The sequence below is a fragment of the Camelus bactrianus genome, chromosome 33 (genome assembly GCF_048773025.1).
Source record: "Camelus bactrianus isolate YW-2024 breed Bactrian camel chromosome 33, ASM4877302v1, whole genome shotgun sequence".
Taxonomy (NCBI): Eukaryota; Metazoa; Chordata; class Mammalia; order Artiodactyla; family Camelidae; genus Camelus; species Camelus bactrianus.
In genome coordinates, this window is record NC_133571.1 from 9979216 (window position 1) to 9997806 (window position 18591).

Consider the following 18591-nt stretch of genomic DNA (forward strand, 5'->3'; position numbering starts at 1 on the left):
CTAAGAACAGAGCGTGAGGCTGGCTGCCACCTGCCAGGGCCTCTCCCACGCTGCTTCTGCAGTCTGGCAGCGGACTCCCAGCAACCACTTCCCCAGGTAATAAAACAACTGTAGATTGAGGCCCTTTTTTTTTTAGTGCCCTTCATGCAAAGGAAGCCGACCCTCCAGGAATGAATATTCATTTGTAATACCCCCTCAAAAAAAAAAAAAAGCTGATAAACTCACAAAAAAGTTGTGTTATTGCTGAGCGCTAATTGCATTTCCTTGGGTAAGCACCATAAAAAATTCATTGCAGTTTTTAGAAACAAGATGCCAATTGCATTTTAATTGCTAGAGAGGAGAGAGTTGGGGGGAAGCTTAATGAGGAAAATGCTAACTGGGCAGAAGTGCAGAAAAACACCTCCCTGAGCCGGAAGGCTCAGTTCTGAAAGGAGAGCTAAGGAGAGGGGGGTCTTGAGGGGAACACCCTCCTCGAGGGAGCTCTGACTCAGTGACAGTCACACTTGCAGCATCAGAGCCCCGGGACGGCTGGGGCTTTCTGTGGCCAATCAGTACATGCAGCTTTAACAGATGTAAAGAATTATATAAATGGGTATATGCCAAAATTCTTGAGAGATGAGCAGCAATCAGTTCCAGAGCTTTAAGAAACATGTATGGGAGGACAATTGTAATTCTACTGCCCCTTAATGTGTCTGTGAGAAAGCGAAGTGGGGTTGGAAGGAGGATGCGACCAAGACCATACATCACTTCACTTTAATACAGGAAGTCCTTGGACCAGTTCACAGAACTGTCATTTTAAAACCTACATCCAATTCCAGCACCAACCAGAGTGTTCTTACAGTGCCCCCTGCCCCAGCAAGGCCAGCCAGAGCCAGGTGAGGGCAGGAAGTAGGTGAGATCGACAGGAGAGTTGGGAGGATCCTGACTCCATGGGCTTAACCTGGGTTGACCCCATCTGCCCAGGAGCGTCCCAGCCTGGGCTTCTACGGAGACACTTCCCCCACCTGAGGGCACAGGGAGAAGGCAGACCCAGGGCATTCCTGAGCAGCCTCCCAAAAGATGTGCACAAGAGCTGGGGAGGGGAGGGGGCAGAAGGGCATGCTCCCAGCTGCTGCCAGCACCTCTTCCCCTCCAGCTCCTCCCCCGACCCCTCAGATCCCCCACCCTCCCAACCCTGGCCCAGCATCTCTCCTGTCACTGAGGCTCTCTGATGAGACAGAGGGGCTGGAAATCAGGGCCCGAGGGGAGAGGCCCTGTGGCCCAGAGGCTGGCCCATGGGTGGTGACTGTCTCCTGTGCAGTGATAAGAGATCCATGGCTTCTGCATCCAGGGCTGCTGCTCCTTCTCCATCTAGTCGACCTGCCAGAGACCCCAGGAAACATGAGGCTGGTATGCGGTGAGATGGAGGAGACAACAGGACTGGAGGAAGCGGTCCTGGGCTGAAAGAGAAAGGAGCTGATCCACCATCCATCAGCCGGGTCGCTTTCACTGTAAGACACCACTTAACCGTCCAGAGCCTTCCTTTCCGCTGCTATAGAATGGGGCTAAGCTATCTGCTCCAACCGGTTTTTTTAGAAGGTTTGAATGAGAAGATGAATGCCTGTGTCCCCTGCAAACTCCAAAGTTTATCATCTACCACCTGCGCTGAGCCTTTCCCATTGTCACGCCCTGCGTTGGTGAAGTACTTCATACAAATGATGCGCTTCTGTACGCATTCTCTCACTTGGCTCTCCCACCGCACAGATGAAGGCAAGTGGCCCACCCAGAGCACACAGAATTGATTTTCGCTGAACCCAAGCTCCTAAACTGAGCTCTCTCCCTAGTGCAGGGAGGGCAGGCACGCCCAGGGATGAGTAATGGTCCTAAGTAGAGACATAATAACACCAGGGTCACTCACTCTGAGCCAGCACTGGGCAGGCCTGACCTCATGTGATCATCACATATACTAGCACACAAGGCAGCCACGATGGTTATGACCAAGGTCAGGAATTTGCCAGAATCAACAGGAAACGGCAGATCTGGGCTACAAAATCAGGTCTACTTTTCCGGAGTAAATGGTTAAACTGATCAAATGGATTCAATGTTAGAAGTGTCACCTCTTCCCCCTCCCACTCTGGGGACATTCCCCAGCCCCCAGGCGGGCCCAGGCCTAAGAGGTCACGATTTCCGAGGGTTGGGTCCTCTACAAACAGGTCTGCCCCACCTGGCCCCACATTCACCTGCGTGGTGTCGTGGATCCAGTCCAGGAACTCGGCGATCTTGGCGTAGACGCCGGGGTGGTTGGGCTCCGCGCAGCCGTGGCCCCAGCTGACCACCCCCACCAGGCGCCATGTGCCCCCGTCCAGGCACACCAGGGGGCCCCCGCTATCCCCCTGAGGGATCCAGGCACCAGGACAAGAGAAACAAGCAGTGAGTCCTTCCTGGGGGAGGGGAGCCAGGCCGCCCCAGGGCAGGGAGCGCACCGTAGATTCCACACCATCCTGCTTCCAGGATGGATCCCATCTTGTCTCGCCCTCCTAAACCCTCAGCACACAGCCAACTTGCCTGGGCGCTCCCCACTCCTAGAGAGGATGTTCAGTCCCACACCCCTCTACCAGCCCCGCACACCCTGCCCACCCCGCCCCAGGCCCCTGGCTGCCGCACCTGGCACGCATCCGCCCTCCCGTCCAGGTAGCCCGCACACAGCATGCGGGGTGTGAGGGCCCCGCTGTACACGCAAGAGCTGTTGCAGAGCTGGGTGCTGAGCAGGGGCACCATCGTGTCCTGGAGCATGTCCGAGCTGTGGGCTGCAGGAGGCAGAAGCAGAGATGGAGGGACACGGAGCCAGGCCCCAGGAAGGCAGAGCAGCAAGAGGGGGTTAGAGGCCCGGGAGACACGGAGACCCAAAGAAGGGGTCCCAGGGTGGGAGCTGTGGACTCTGGGCAAGGAGGCAGGGGTCTGTCCGACCTGGGGGCAGGGAATGAGGAGGAGCAGACCTCACATATACAACCCGATGCCAAGGCCCTGGAGCTCCCAGGACAAGGGAAGGGGAAGCAAGGGCCTGGGTTTGGGGGAAACATGGGGTTGTTCCCCCAGAAAGATGCAGGCAAGGAAGACGGGCCCACAGGTCTGGCCAAAGGTGATGCCAGAGGAGGAGGGGCCTGGCACTGCCCTGTGGCCAGGGGAGGAGGCGGTGGGAGGTGGAGGTGCCTCACGTTAGGGAAGGATGACCCCCACCCCCCACCCCTTTTGCATCCAGAGCCCTGGGAGCTGACTCACTGTGGCTGGGGTCAGTGTGGCCCCAGCCAGACACCCAACACTGAGAGCCCCTCGGAAAATCTTGGTCTTCAGCCGGCAGGCACACGGCACCCACGGTGTCTGTGGAGAGTGTGTGGTGTCTGGCGGGGGTCCTGGGCCCCACTCAGGCCTCCCTCCCCCTGAGGCTGGGAAAAGAGCAGGCCTGGCAGACATCCTTGCCCCCTCCTTGTCTTGGTTCCAGCCTCCTGTACCACTGGGCAGGTCACGCATGCGCTGTACCACCGGAGGGGCACCATGCACACAGAGGACAGTGTGGAAACCGCAGCTCATGGGGCACCCGAGGCTGGGCGATGTCCACACTGAGCACCCCCGACCTGGGACTGAGGGGGTGTGGAAATTCCTTCCTAATCTCTCCTAATGATGACCTGTTTTAGATTTTCCTCAGGGTGTTTGGACCCCCCTGGGGCATTGTTCCAACTGGTCCAATGAGGTGTAGCCCAAACCTGATTTTAAGTAGTGAGTAGACATGCCATGAGATAAACACCGCCTCACTGGGAGAAAGAATTCCCTCTCCAGTTCTCTTTCAGCCCCTCGACTGCACCAAGGAGAACAGCTCCGGCTGCTGCTCTGTTCCTGTCTGTGCGCCCCCGCGAAGCAGGGAGACGGCGCCCCGGGCAGGGCCGCTCTGCAGAGGACAGCTTGGAGCTGCGACTTGAGAGTGCCTTTGTGCACTCTCTGCATTTCGGTGGTGATTATTTGTCGTGATTATTATTATTTTGTGGTTATTATTTACTGTTAGTCATATGGGTTCTCTAGTTAGGGTGTAACCTAAAGTTTCCCTTTAAATACATTTAAGTCACTTTAGAAGTGTTCATTGTTGAACAACAGGGCAGAGACAACAGCAACTGTGGTTCGGGAAACCCAAGGCTCCAGGTAGCAACGGGAGGGAGGCGTGCTGAGTGTTTGTGAGTGTGCGTGTGTGTGGCGTGGCTATGTACGCATAGGAATGAGCGTGCATGCGTACCCCTGTGAGCCTTGCATGAGCGTGTGAGCATCTGAGGGCACGCACACGTGTGTGTGTGTTTCCGCGAGTGTGAGTGTGTGTGTATGTAGGTGAGTGCAGCTGGCCTGTGCGGGTGGCAGAGCCGCCCTTCTAGGGGAGATGCTGTGGGGGAGAAGCCCTGGCCGGGGGGCTGTCTACCTCGTGAACTTGAAGAGAGTCACTTCCCTCACTGAACGCCAGCATCCTTATCTGTATACACCTGCCTCCTCTCCCTTTCGGGGCTGTTATGAGGATTGGATGAAAGCATATTTGGTAAAGGAAATCTTATTAACCATAACAAGGTTCTAGTTATTAACTGTGATACTGTTAACTATCTAGTTAACTATTCTTAACTCTGGCCTGGCTGGGACCTGGCACCAGCCTGGGGACCAGGCTGGAGCAGCCTGCAGGAGATGGAGAAACTGTGATGCTCCTCTTTGGGACCTCAAAACGCATCCCACCTGCAGCCCGGCTGTGAAAAGGGCCAGAATGTTTGTCCCCAAAGGATTACATGGAAGAGTCAGGGCCACCTCAGGGCCAGGTGATGCCAGAGCGCACGACAGCTACCAAGCGAAGTGAAGGTTTTAAGGTTCCCAGCTCGAGGAAATCTTAGAAACCAGCCTGCCTCTCCGCCTTTCCCCGGCGCCTGCTCCTCTCACCGCAGCCTCACCTGAGAAGTGGAGTGGGGTCCGGAGCTGCAGGAGGGCCACGTCGTAGTCATGGGTCTGGGCGCTGTAGAGCGGGTGGGCGATGATCCGCTCCACCAGAGCCCCCTGGTGTGGCCTGACCGTGCTGTGGCTGACCAGCCCTACGTGGACCCGCCAGCTGGACAGGCGGGACAGCCTGAAACTGCACACAGGAGCCACGCTGAGCCCCCGGGAAGGGAGGGGCTGAAGAGGCTGATGTAAATGAGGCGGTGGGTGGAGGGAGCTGCCAGCGAGGCTATTGGTGGGGCCCCATCACTGGGCCTCTCAGAATCCCCCTAGCAGCTGGCAAGACCCTGGGCATGCAGTAGGTGCTTAATAAATGCTCAGGCACTGATGGAGAGCGAAGTGAGACAGTTATGGGGTATCTACAACCACCCCCCACCTCTCCTGCATAACCCCCCGCCAGGTTTTACGACAAATGGGAAGGCCCTGTGTGAGACGGTAACTCTCAGCCAAGGCAGTGAAGCTTCCATGGGTCCTGTCTCCCCCTTCCTAGCTCTGCTCTCGGGGAGGGGCTTCAGCCCTCCCGGCCTCAGCGTCCTCGCTGTAAGATGAGGCTTACGCTCTCTGCCCTGCCCGCCACCAAAGAAGAGAGCTGAGGAGCTCATTCATTCCTTCCAACCAGTAGTTATTAAGCCCCTGCTATATTCCAGGACTGTCCTAGGCCACGGGGACGAGGCGGTGGACAGACCGACAAAGGGGCTGGATTCAGTGAGAAACAAGACAGAGTCGCTGTTCCCGTGGACCTTCCAGTCTAAAGGGGGAGAAGGACGTTCAACAAATAATCACATGGGAAATGATTTAATTACAGTGGTGATCAGGGAGTGCTGGGAGCGTGAGAGCATTTTAAAAGCTGAAAACCCGAACAAATCTAAATATCCTAAATCTAAATATTCTAAAAAATATTTGTATTATTTCTAGAGAGTATTTGTATTATTAGGGCTATTCAAACAAAGCTGTTCTTGGCACTGCACAGGGAGAAGTTCACAAACACCACCGGCGCCCACGCGCAGCAGACATGGGAGGCAGGCAGTTGGACAAGGACATCTTAGACAGGACGTAGCAACAGCCAAACAGAAGAGGCGTCGGAGGCGCTCTCCTCCCCAGACTTGCCTGTGCACACAGTGCGCCGCCGTCACCACCCAGCGCGGGGCCAGCACGGAGCCCCCGCACGTGTGCCGGGAGCCCAGGGCCACGCTGGCCTGCCAGGGCCAGCGTCCGGGAGCCACCGCCTGCCCGCCGACTATCCGGGAAGCCAGGGGCCTGGCCCCACACTCTGCAGACAGACAAGCACCAGCGAGATGGAGAGGAAGACAGGCGGATGTCGGCACGGTGCTGCTAACTGTCGGGAGTGTGGCCCCGCGGCGTGGACGGCCCCCGCTCATGACTCCTGGTCCTGAGCACGTGAGCTCAGGCTATGAGCCTGCTGAGGGCAGGGACGGTGGCTGCATTATCTACAGAGCCCCAATACCTAAGAAAATATCTGTCCCGTAGGAGGGGTCAGATACTGGTGCGTGGACGGATGCACAAAGGACAGATGACAAGACGGCTACGGGACTGGGAAGACGGGTGAAAGCAACACCACAGACTGTCTCCCATGTGGCCCCTTGTTCCCCACCGTCCTTAGTCTCCAGAAGCTGCTACTCCATCTCTGGGGCTCTTCAGAAGAAGAGGGGTGAGTGTCAGGGGCCAGGGCAGGCAGCAAAGCAAGGAGGTCACCTGCCCAGACCAGCGGCTGGTGGGGGACGTGACAGAGGCTGAGACACGGCTCTGCTTGGGCAGAATTGTGTCTGCAAGTAGGCACCCAGCAGGCAGGTGGGCAGGCGGGTAGGGAACCCCACTCCAGACCCGGCTGAGCCTCTCCATGCGGCTCTCTCACCCTCCGGGAGAGCCCTCCTCCCATCGCCACCTTCCTGGACCCAGGACAGGACTCACCAGAGCATTTGAGGGAGACAATTTGACCGGAAGTGCAGCTGTCCCTGTGAAACAGAGGCGGCGCAAGCAAGCAGCTGGGCGGGGTGGGGGGGGGCACCCAAGGCCGCACACCCACCTGAGGGCGTGGAGGAGGGGGTAGTTGTTGGGGGGAGCGGAGGTGGCCTCTCCCAGAGCGACAGCCATCTGCCTCCTGCCTCCACCCAAGCCCCAAGGCCCTTCCTCATAGCAGGTGTCCTGGCCAGCAAGGCACCCTCTGCCCAATGGCCCCAGGCACGCAGGACATCGTGGTCCTCTGGGGTCGATTTGCACAGGGCCCAAAGTCACAAATAGAGTATTCACAGATGTGAAAATCTGGCTGTTCCCACTCAGGCCCCTGCGTAAATGTGTGCTCAGTGGCTGAGAGGATAAACGAGTCACTGAGTGGACAGGGTTCTTGGCCCCATCCTCCTCCCTAAGCTGACTCGACATCCCCAGCCCTTTTCCTGGCCACGTGCGCTCATACGCCGGCTCTTCTCTCTCCCCTCCTCTTTCTTAGCATAAACCTCAAGTTCTTTCGGACCAAAGCCCTCTTCTCTTTCTTTACTCATCTCTTGCCCCAGCAGCCCAGTGTCTGGGTCCTCAGTTTCTTCGTTTCCCATACCCACGGCCCTCCAGTCTCCTGGTGGAGTCCATCCTAGCCCTCCTTCCCTTTGCCTGGTCAGGTATCCAAGACAGGGATGCATTTTGAGCCTCCCTCATTGGCAGCCACATTCCCCTGATGGACTCTCAGGGGGGGACAGGAGCTGGACAGCAGGGGCCGGAGGTTCAGACGGGAAAGGCGATGCAGGGATGGCAGGAGGCTGCCGGAAAGCTTAGGACACCCAGGCAGGGCAAAGACCTGCTCAGCTTGCACCCGCCCCCAGGATTTGAGGAAGGGTCCATCCCAGAGCCCTCTTCTCTGGAGGGTCTCTAGGTTCCAAGCCATCAACTGTCTCTCTCTTGAGATGCCAGACTTTCCAAAAAAGGTGCAGCAGGGGTGAGAGGGCACTAGCTTGGAGCCAGGAGCCTGGTTTCAAGACTTGGCTTGACTGTTTATCAGTTCTGTGGCTTTGCACAAAGCCCTTGACCTCACTGAGCCTCAGTTTCCCTACTTGTAAAATGGGAATCAGAGTACCATTTCAAATCCTCTAACAATAACACCCAATCCTGCCGTTCTTGTGAGGGGCGGATAGGATAACGTGTGTGAAACTCTGACGGGCAGGGCTCCTATGAACTGAGTTAGTAATTTCCAATTGGGAAATGTCCCCCTTTGTCGTCCTGTTTACACCTCCAGTGTCCTGGCCACCAGGGTCCCATGTTGGGAAGATTTTTTTCCTGGCTTGTTCACTAGGAAACGAGGGGCATCGCTCAGCTTCATGAGAAGCCCTACCTGGGCTGCCACACCTCCTCCAGGAGGCCTTCCAGTCTAGGAGAGAGCTGGGCAAACTCCCTGGAGCTGTTCAGCCTGATGTCAGACAGGTTCACTGCCTTGTCGTGAGTGAGTCTTGGCAGGAGAAAGGAACAGAACAGGAGGAAATGGGCTTTAAACTGCAGCACGAGAGATGGGGGTTAATCATAACCAGAATGTGCGGGAGATATGGTACCAGGATAGTGACTGAGCAAGACTTTGACAATGACCTCTTCTGGGATTCATAATTGTTAAAAAGCAGGGATGTGCAAAGGAGAGAAACAGGCTGGGGTACCGTCATGCCCAGGGGCCAGGAGATGACCAGAATGACCTCTTGCCATTTCCTGAGTACTTTGATGCTGACAGGCTGATAGAGGTCTCCACTGCCCCTCACCCCACCCACCAGCCCTCCACCCTCCCCAGGCCCCGGGTCTGGCCCCAGTTACCTGAGATGCCCGAGGCTCCGGCAGATCCGCACCCCCAAGGCAGAGCTCCAGCCCTCGTGGCAGACCAGGAGCCAGCCTGGCCGGGCCCTCACCTGCACTTCCAGAAAGAAGTCCTCGGTGTTTATTCTGAAAGATACTGAAACCACAGCATCAAAGCCACATCCCACCTGCGGCTGGATGGAAGGGCGGTGTGGGCAGGGCAAGCCGGACCTGGCTACGGAGGGACTCGAAGATGCCTTCATGACAGCATCTGGGTCACCCAGATGCTCCCCAGGGATCCGGCCAGTTCTGAGAATACACAACCCCTCTTTGCACAGAATTTTAGTTCTGTGTTTTAACCAAGTGCTTTCAAACATGCTCCATCGCAAAGTGTCACAGCAGTCCTGTGGGGTGAGAATTCCCATCTTCCCTGCTCTGCAGAGGAAATTAAGGCGCGGAGGTTGAGCGACCTGTTTAAGGTCACAGAATCTGCAAGTGATGGACCCACGTTTCAAATCTTGTGACAGTACTAGCGATGGTCGCCATTTATTGAGCATCTGCTTTTTCCAGGCTAAACTCTCATATATTATGCTATTATTAAGCTTACAACTTGGTGCAGTGAATATTTTTTACCGCGTTTCATGGAGAAGGAAATGGCGGCTCAAAGAAGTAACTTACCCAAAGGCACACACAGCTAGCCAAAGGCAGCTCCAGGCTGTCCCAGCTAACCTCTGTGACTGAGTCTAACCCCAGCCTTGGCAGCATGGTATCTTCTGATCCTCAACTCTTACCTGGAGGGGAGGGGACAAGATTGGGGTTGGGGAGGGGGAGACAATGTGGAATGATGTCCCCAGCCCTCTACCAAAGACCCTGGCCAGCCACACACTGGCTCTCCCATCCCCCCCACACACACCTGCTGGCTTACTCAGCCCCAAATGGCAAGTCGCCATCTCTCCTGCCAGCCTGGGCTCTTGGCTATGCCCCAGCTAGAGTTAAAGACAGTCCCCAGGGAGGGCTGGAAGCCCTAAACTCAGAGCTCAACTCTTCAAGGCTGGATCGTGTCACCACCCTCACACTACGGAGACACAGGGGAATGACAGTGAACTCCTGGCCCTTCACGTTGGTCCTCTGGCCCCCAGTCAGAAGGGAGGATCTCAGAGCCGTACAGCAGCTGGGGTGGGAGTCTCCCAGCCTTGGGGGTGTGGCCCACCTGCTCTGGGAAGCGAGGGTCGCAGGGCTTCCTCACCACTGGCCTCTGAGCAGTTCAAGGTCATCTCCTCATCCTGCAAGTTCCCGGGAACGGGCTGAGAGGCAGCTGGCCACAGGTAGAGCACTTCAGAGGACAAAGGCAGGAAGAGGGTCACCGTGAAAAGGCTGGGGGAAGGAAAGGATTCCTACAGGAAGGGGCCAAGGAGCAGGATAAGACCCCTGCAGCAGAGGGAGGCAGAAGCAGCCTCCTGGGGACCCCGCATCACCACCCCGCCTTAGGCGCGTCCGCACGCAACACACAGAAGACAGGCAGATCTCTCTCTGACTCTGTCACTCTCTGACCAGGAAAGATCTCTGGAAAAAGTTTGACTAGGGCCTCCCTGGATCATCCCGCAGGCCTCCCTGCTCTCCTGGGGCCCCTAACCCCACCAGAGCACATTTCTCACCGCAGGACTAAAACATTCTTCTTTATGTAGAGCCTGAGTCCCTCCTGTGGACCTCACCCCTCCTCCACTTGCCATCTACTCAGAGTGGATGGAAAAGATGCTCGCCCATCCGCCCGCCCCTAACACCTGCTTGGCACCTGCTCCTCTCTCCCAGCACCCCCTAGATCCTGTCCTTTGTCCCTCCCAACCACTGAGGTCCCAGCACTGACCTAGAAGCCACGAGCCCAAGCTCGCACCAGCCAGCAGCCCCAGGGCTCCCAGCACTGCACAGCCGCGCCGCCCTGTACGCCAGCGCCCTGCCCGGGAGCCTGCGGGGGAGGACAGAGGAGAGTCTAGGGGCCCTGCTCCTGCCTGCCAGCCTCACTCCACCCTGAGGTGCCACGCTGGGGCCAGGCAGCCACCCAGTCAGGACAGGAGTTCGCCTGCTGCCCCAGCCCGCCTCTCTCTGCCCCATCATCCTGGGATGAGTCAGGGGCAGGGCTCTGATCACTGGAGCCCTCAGAGCCCAATCGAGCAGGTCTGGGATAAATAGTGAGACAGCCTCCTGCCATCAGCCACTTAAGGCTGACCTAGGAAGATATGGGGGAAAGAGAATCTGGGGGACGTAGGAACACTGTCCCTTCACTGCCCCCACCCTGTCATTCCCCTACCGCCCCATCTGGCTTACTGGGTTGCTGCTGGGCCTCCAGCCTCCGTAGCTGGTCTCCTGGTTCTGCTCTGAAGATCCCGGGTCCTGGGCCCTCCTCTGCATACGGAGCCTCCATGGGGGCCGGGCCGTCCGGCATCAGGCCCTGGGGAAATAGCTGCCAGTGACTCACCAAGGAGAGGAGTCAACACCCACCATGCGTCCCCCTTCAGTGACCCTGGCCGTGCCCTCATTGCCACTTACAAGCCTTTTATCCATCTTGGGGACTCTGTGTGTTCCCACAGATGCCTGTCAGGCCTCCCTGCTCTCCTGGGGCCCCTAACCCCACCCACCTTCCTCTCACAGCCAGTGTCAGGGCAGAGACCTGAGCCTAGATGAGGCCAGCTCCAAAGCCCACACTCTTCACCACCCCCTCACCCTGCCTCCCGCTAGTGTGGAGGGCACCCTCTGAGTCCCTCAGCATCCCTCCTCAGCCCCTACAACCCCAGCCTTCCTCACTCCCTCCTGTCTCAGAGGAAGAGGTGCTCCTCCCCAGTGAACCATCCGTTCTTTCCCCCAGTACACAGTGTCTAGCCCAAGTGCACAGCCACGGTGGGGGATTCGGAAGGAGTTCAAGGTCAGTGAACATGGACCGCCATCACCACCGCCTCAAAGAATTTGCATGAGTCCTAAAGATAAGTCACATAAGCAAAGTGGCCCATGTTCAGTGACAGAAGAAAAGCTCAGTTCAACTACCAGTGGAATTCAAAAGCAGAGCTTACTTCTTGTTGGGGAGACCAAGGAAGGCTTCCTGGAAGGGGCAGCCTCTGAGACAGGCTGTTATAGATGAATAGGGTTTGAACTGGCCTGTAGGGGCATTGGGCGTTCCCGCGAAAGAGGACTGAAGAGGCAAAGGCGTGAGGGTAAGAAGGCAGAGGGTGGGGTGAGTCACACATGTGCCTGAGGTTCATGTACCATGAAGAGGAGTCGTGGAAAATAAGATCCTGGCAAAAACATTGGGCCAGTGGTTCAAAGCTCGGTCTACAGCCTACTATGTGAACTTGACAACTCATCAACCCTCCAAACTTCAATTTTCTCATTTATGAAACAAGAGCGATAGCACCTGCTCCCCAGTGAATAGCTCCCCACCCCGCTCTGGCCCTCATCTCCATTCCTTCTCCACCACAGCAATCTTTCTAAAACGCAAACAGGAGCAAGTTAACCCCACATTTAAAGTGTCCAATGATCTTTGTAACCTTTGGGATAAATTCAAAGCTTCCTGGCATGAATCACAGCATCCTCTGTGATCTAACCCTTCCTCCCCTCTCCATCCTCACCTGCCAGCACTAACTCCTCCACAGCAGAACTCAGGGTCGTATTAACAGACGTGCCTGTCCTCAGTGCCTTCGCTCTCACACCACGGAGGCGTGTCACCTGCTGTCCCCTTCCCCACATACTAACTCAGCTCAAATGCCGTTTTTCCTGGAAGCTTTCTTCAAACCACATGGCCACAACTGTGACCCAATACTATGCTCATTTCCTTCTCTCTCTCCTTCCTCTCTGGTCTAGAAATCCCAGGGTCTAGCTCAAGGCCCAGCACAATGTGGAAATTCAGTTAATGCATATTAAATGCAAGGGAAAGAGGAAGGAAGGAAGAAATGGAGGGAAGGAGGGATGGAGGGAGGCACATAGTGGAGGGAGGGAGGGAGGGAGGAAGAAACTAAACAAGGTTATGTGATTGAGAGTGTTTTATAAAGTACAACGCAAGTATTAAGTATAATAATATATACTAATATAATATATAAAGTGAAATATGTATAAGCTCTGGATTCTTTCTTCAATGAATTTATAATCCAGTAAAGTAGACAGAGCCCCCTAAAGTTGAAGTAACTCCCGTCTTCTCTGCAGACCACCCTACCCAGGCTACATGGCTTGGTCCAGAGAGGAGGATTCCAGGGCACGCTCAGGGAGCCTGGCTTGAAGTTCAGCCTCTGAACAAACTGGCCTCACCTCGAGTGCTGCCCCACCTCGACACTCACCTGTCCCAGCTCACGTGGTTAGCCTAGGAAAATGGTCTTGATGCCACAGGACTTCCTGGTCCCCCCTTTGAGTAGGATTTCAATGTAGCCATGATTTGCTAAGCACTGCCCGTGATTAGAGCACCTGGCTAGGCACGTAGGGGACAAGAGTGGGGAATAAGTCAGCCCCGCGGGAAAACAAAGCCAGCAGGTTGGCCACACAGGGTCCCCTCTAGGATCTAGTCCCTGCACAGGAACTGCCAGAGAAGGCTTTTTCCAAGAGCCGAGCATCCCAAGGGTGGGGTCAAGGGTCAGGGTAGAAAGAGAGAGAGGCCCGATCAGAATGGCACAGAGGTGCAGCCTTACCATAGGGGCCAGTGGCAGTGATGTAAAGCCTCAGGGTCTGCTGGGCAGCGTTCTGCTCCTGGTCTTGGATCAGCATTGATAAATAACCCGGCCAGTTGGTTGGAGGGTGAGGCTTCCCTAGTTCACACATGGCTCCTCCCTTCATCACCCCCCTACACACACACACACACCCAGAGAGACAATGAACTCCGCTCAGAAACCATGAATAGACCTCTTGTTGCAGGAAAGGCGACCATGGGTTAGGCTGGGCTGGGCAGCCTCAGCCCCTCCCGTTTGCTAACTGGAAGCTTAGAAGCAGAGAAAAAGGTTATGGGGAGGAGGGGAGGCCAGCTACTGCTGCTTAGCAACCAGGTCCCTTGGGCCAAAAAGTGTGCCCCATGCGTGCGAACACAGCCCCCCCTTCCTGCTGACAGGGCTGGATTCGAGAGACTGATATTAGCATTTGCTGAAACGTTTCTGAGCCCTCGGGACTGTGTCTCGCCTCTGCGTGGGTTGGCTTTCCCAGCAGTCTGGGGCTGTCATCGGGCTGGAACTGGGACGGTGATGGGGGAATCACTGTCACCTCTCTTCTCGGGGCTGCACCTGTCACCCCAATGCAGGGAGGTGGGGCCTCTCGGCCCAGCTGCCCTCGGGGCCAGTGACTGCAGGAGCTTCAGAGCACAAGGGGCCCAGCTGAGCCCAGGATGGGCCAGACACACCTGGGAGCCACAGTCCTTTAGTCAAAGAGGCAGACGGATCCCCGGGAAGGGGAAGGCTGGCGTGGCTCCCCCTCCTCCACATGCCTCTCCGAGACCCCTCAGATGGGGCAGTTAAGAACTGAGCTTTAGAGTCAGGCCTTCATCCAACTCCAGTCCCGCTACCTCCCTTACTCAGCCTCACCTGTAAAGTTAGGATAATAGTACCTGTCTCTTAGGGCTAAAGCTGGAGTTAAATAAGCTATTGAATATAAAGCTCTTGGCCTGGTATTTTATTCAGTAAATATTAGCTGCTATCATATTTATTATTTAGTAAATATTAACTGCTATTATTATTACTGTTGAACGTCACCCACACAGGCTTTATTTTTACTTTTTGCTCCCTATTTTCTTCATATACTCAGACACAGTGGCAAGAGCTGAGAATCCCTTGGCTGGGCTCTGAGGTGTCCTCGGACAATACTCTCCAGCCTAGAGATGTGAAGACTCACTGTGTGTCAGGAACTAACCCGGGCATGGGGAATGAATGAGACACAGGCTAGGAGCTTGTAGGCTGGGAGGAGAGACAGGAACGGGTATAAATGTCTGCAGTTTGTGAAAATTGAAATCACAGAGGCATGAACACAGAGGTACAGGAGAATAAAAAAGTGGCTGACTCCTTTGCCCAGAGGACCCAGGGAAGGCTCCACAATGGAGGAGACATTTGAGCTGAGTTTTGATAAATAAGAAGACAATTACATAGAAAGGCATTTCAAATACAGCACGGATGATGCTGGTGAAAATGGCAAAGACCCTGGAAATTCTCTCCTCCATAGAAGTGAGGTAACTGACCAAAAAGAATTGTCAGAATCAACTCTTTTAGAACTCTAGAAATTAACCAAAGGCCTATAGCAATATGGGAAGAGTTTATCAGAGAAAAATGAAGACCACAGCTAACCCATACTCAGTGGTGAAAAGCTGATATTTTCCTCTAAGATCAGGGACAAGACAAGGATGTCCACTATCACCACTTTTATTCAACACAACACTGGAAGTCCTGGCTTTAGCAATTAGGCAAGAAAAAAAAAAAAAAGGAATCCAAATTGGGAAGGAAGAAGTAAAACTATCACTATTTGCAGATGATGTGATGTTTTTCTAGAAAACCCTAAAGACTCCATTAAAAAAACTGTTAGAATGAATGAATTCAGTAAAGTTCCAGGATACAAAATCCATATACAAAAATCTACTGTGTTTCTATATGTACATTAAAAATGAACTATCAGAAAGAGAAATTAAGAAAGTGATACCATTTATAATTGCATCAAAAAGAATAAAATATGTGGAAATAAATTTAACCAAGAAGGTGAAAGTCTTGTACACTGAAAACTATAAGATATTGTTAAAAGAAATTGAAGGAGACACAAGTAAAAGGAAAGATATTTTGTGCTCATGGATTGGAAGAATTAACGTTGTTAAAATGTCCATACTATCCAAAGCAATTTACAGAATCAATGCAATCTTTATCAAAATTCCAATGGCATTTTTCATAGAAATAGAACAACCATCCTAAAATTTGTGTGGACCCACAAAAGACCCCAAATTGTCCAAGCAATCTTGAGAAGGAAGAACAAAGCTGGGGGTAGCACGCAACATGATTTCAAACTGTATTACAAGGCTATAGTAATCAAAACAGTATGGCATTGGCATAAAAACAGACACATAGACCAGGGGAACAGAATAGAGAGCCCAGATGTAAACCCATAGTCAATTAATTTGTGACTAAGGAGGCAAGAATGTACAATGGGGAAAGGATAGTCTCTTCAATAAATGGTGTTGGGAAAACTGGACAGCCATATGTAAAAGAATGAAACTGGACCCTTATCTTACACCATACTCAAAAACAATTCAAAAATTGAGTAAATACTTATATTTAAGACCTGAAACTGTAAACTCATGGAAGGAAACATAGGGAGTGAGCTCCTTGACACTGGCCTTGGCAATGATTTTTTGGATTTGACACCAAAAGCAAAATAAACAAGTGGGACTACATAAAATTAAAAAGTTTTGCACAGCAAAAGAAATCATCAATAAAATGAAAAGGCAACACATGGAACATATGGGAGAAAATGTTTGCAAATCATTAATTTGATAAGGGGTTAATATGCAAAATATATAAAGAACTTATACAACTCAACTGAAAAAAAAATCTGATTTTAAAATGAGCAGAGGACTGAACAGACATTTTTCCAAAGACATACAGATGGCCAACAGGTACTTAAAAAGATGTTCAATATCACTAATCATCAGGGAAATGCAAATCAAAAGCACGGTAGGATGTCACCTTACACCTGTTAGAATGGCAGTCATCAAAAAGACAAGAGAGAACAAGTGTTGGCGAGGATGTGGAGAAAAGGGATGCCTTCTTAAACTGTGCGCCCCAGGGGGTGCCCTATGTGAAACCAACTGAAACATCACCCCTCCGTATTTTAACCCTGGTGATTCAGATGTAGCCTCATCCTAGTCCTGGCCCTGCTCCCCAGCCCCCTCGCCACCAACAACTCCCTGACTCCCTAGGACACCTCTGTGGATGAGCCTCGATTCACGAGCCTTGAAATCCTGGCTTTCTCTTCTCCTTCGAAAACAGTAAGAGCCTTTTGCGACTGTCCTTCAGCTGGGCCCTGGCTCCTCCAGACAGATAACGCTGTTCTTTCTCCTCCACCCCCAAATGGAAATACCCAAGTGCAAGTTATATAGAATTCTCAGACTTGGAAATTTTTTTTAAAGAGATCATTGAATCTACCATCTCTCCTATCAGACAAGAAAACTGAGGCTCTGAAAGGTGAATATGCCACAGGACACTGGAGGCCATCCAAGCCCAGGTTTCCTGCCATCCAGACCAGGGTCTCCCCCATTTCCATGCACACCCTACAAGCCATGTATTAATGGCTGAACAGGCAGCTCTGGAGAGAAGAAACTCCACCTGTGGACCATACCTCTGTCTGGTGCCTATGGAGTTCTGTCCTGATCATCACCTCCCCTTTGTGTTTGCCAGTGGATGACAGCTTCAGCTCTTGTTTGTGGATTTAAGCTCGCACGGGATCATCTCTTCCTGACTGCCTCCCCTACGGATTTCAGACTTACTTAGCCAGCCGCCATAATCACTCCCTCTTTATCCTCTGGAGGGGGAAATGTTGGTGCTCCAGGTGGAGGTGATGAAAGCATGTGTGGCATAAGATGCAGGCTGGAAATTCTGGACAGCTCTGTGCTTCCCTCTCAGTTCCATCCTGTTCCCCTCTTCAGTTTCATCTATCAGCAACACATCCCCCACCCTCATCCAGTTCCTCTCTGTGGCGTGGTCCACCTGCATCTACAGCATCTCCAGATCCCCTCAAACAGCCCCCACCTCCTTCAAGTTGGGTTTGGATCATCTCAGTGAGGTTAGTTCAAGCCACCAGACATTCTACTGGCAGCCCACAGCCTAGTGAAGCCCAACCTCAAACCCTTTCCATCCAGCCCTCTGGAGTGTGGTTTTCTCGATGAAGAAATGAATGACTCCTATGTCTAATGAGAGAGGCTTTAATGAGTGAGAACTGGGAAAATGCTAGATCCAATTAACTTATTCCAAACAGTACTGTATATCGATAGGCAGGGAAGAAACCCCAAGCATCTGCTGCCATGCTGCTTGCTTTGAATACAAAGAAATGGATAAAGGAATAGAAGGAAGGAAAAGAAATTTATGTGGTCTCATATGATGATCAGCTGCTTACTCATTAGCATATTGTGTCAGAGCACTCTCTTCTGTCTTGTTACTCTGACCAAAGTCTAGAATGGGGACCAGTGTGGAGGGCAGCCCCTCAGGGGGGTCCTGAAGGGTCTGGAGGGGACTCCAACTCAGTCTTCCCCCTTCACTGCTCTCCTCTTTCCCCAGCAAGACCCCACAGGCTATCTTGGGGTCATCTTTGCCTGCTCCCAACTTCTCACCTTCCATCAGTCATTCCGATTGGTCATCTGACCCCTCTTCCATTAAATCTGCCCCCTCTTCCAACCCTTGCAGCCACCACCCTGACCATCCACCAGCATCTCCCCTAGAATTACTGTAACAACCACCCCATCGATCTCCTGCTTCCAATCTCTTCCATTCTAATCAGTCTGCACCCTTATTCCTTTTAAGCAAACCCAGACGCTCAGCTACCAATACGGAAGGATAAAACAAGTGAGCATGGACCCCTCTTTTTGGTACTGTGCTGTCAAAGGGACATTTCCCAGAGCAAATCTAAATAGATTAAAACCCTTCCATGGCTCCCCAGAGCTCCCATGATAAAAGCATTCATTCATTTACGCATTCATTCATTCATTCAGCAAGTGTTTGTTGGTTCCTACCAAGGGCCAGGCCCTGTTCTAGATTCTGGAGTTACATTAATGAACAATCAGGCAGACCTCCTCTCTCAAGGAGCCTATAGTCTAGCTCGGTCACGCCAGCA

General features: G+C 53.2%; 1 protein-coding gene across 3 annotated transcripts; it reads right to left on the reverse strand.

The window, feature by feature from the left end:
* Window positions 1-734: 734 nt before the first annotated feature.
* On the reverse strand, window positions 735-13559 carry TMPRSS5 (transmembrane serine protease 5). 3 transcript variants are annotated; one of them, XM_074356898.1, is made up of 13 exons: window positions 13437-13559; window positions 11095-11218; window positions 10637-10735; window positions 9983-10105; window positions 8794-8929; window positions 8330-8443; window positions 6922-6965; window positions 6100-6262; window positions 4950-5128; window positions 3259-3357; window positions 2644-2786; window positions 2220-2372; window positions 735-1439 (listed from the first exon to the last, which is right to left on the reverse strand). In XM_074356898.1, exons 1-13 carry the CDS (start codon window positions 13437-13439, stop codon window positions 1152-1154), a joined length of 1668 nt encoding a protein of 555 aa, XP_074212999.1. In that variant the 5' UTR covers window positions 13440-13559; the 3' UTR covers window positions 735-1151. The 3 variants fall into 3 exon arrangements, with proteins under 3 accessions (XP_074212999.1, XP_074213000.1, XP_074213001.1); XM_074356899.1 differs by lacking the exon at window positions 10637-10735; XM_074356900.1 differs by lacking the exons at window positions 6100-6262; window positions 6922-6965.
* Window positions 13560-18591: the final 5032 nt, after the last annotated feature.

Bases quoted from the DNA above. Each gene is read 5' to 3' on its own strand.
- TMPRSS5 (XM_074356898.1), bottom strand. The intron at 10,736-11,094 runs GTAAGCCAGATG...CCTCCCCCGCAG, and splicing joins GGAGGCCCAGCAGCAACCCA to GCTCCCGGGCAGGGCGCTGG. The intron at 2,373-2,643 runs GTGCGGCAGCCA...TGGATCCCTCAG, and splicing joins GGAGGGCGGATGCGTGCCAG to GGGGATAGCGGGGGCCCCCT.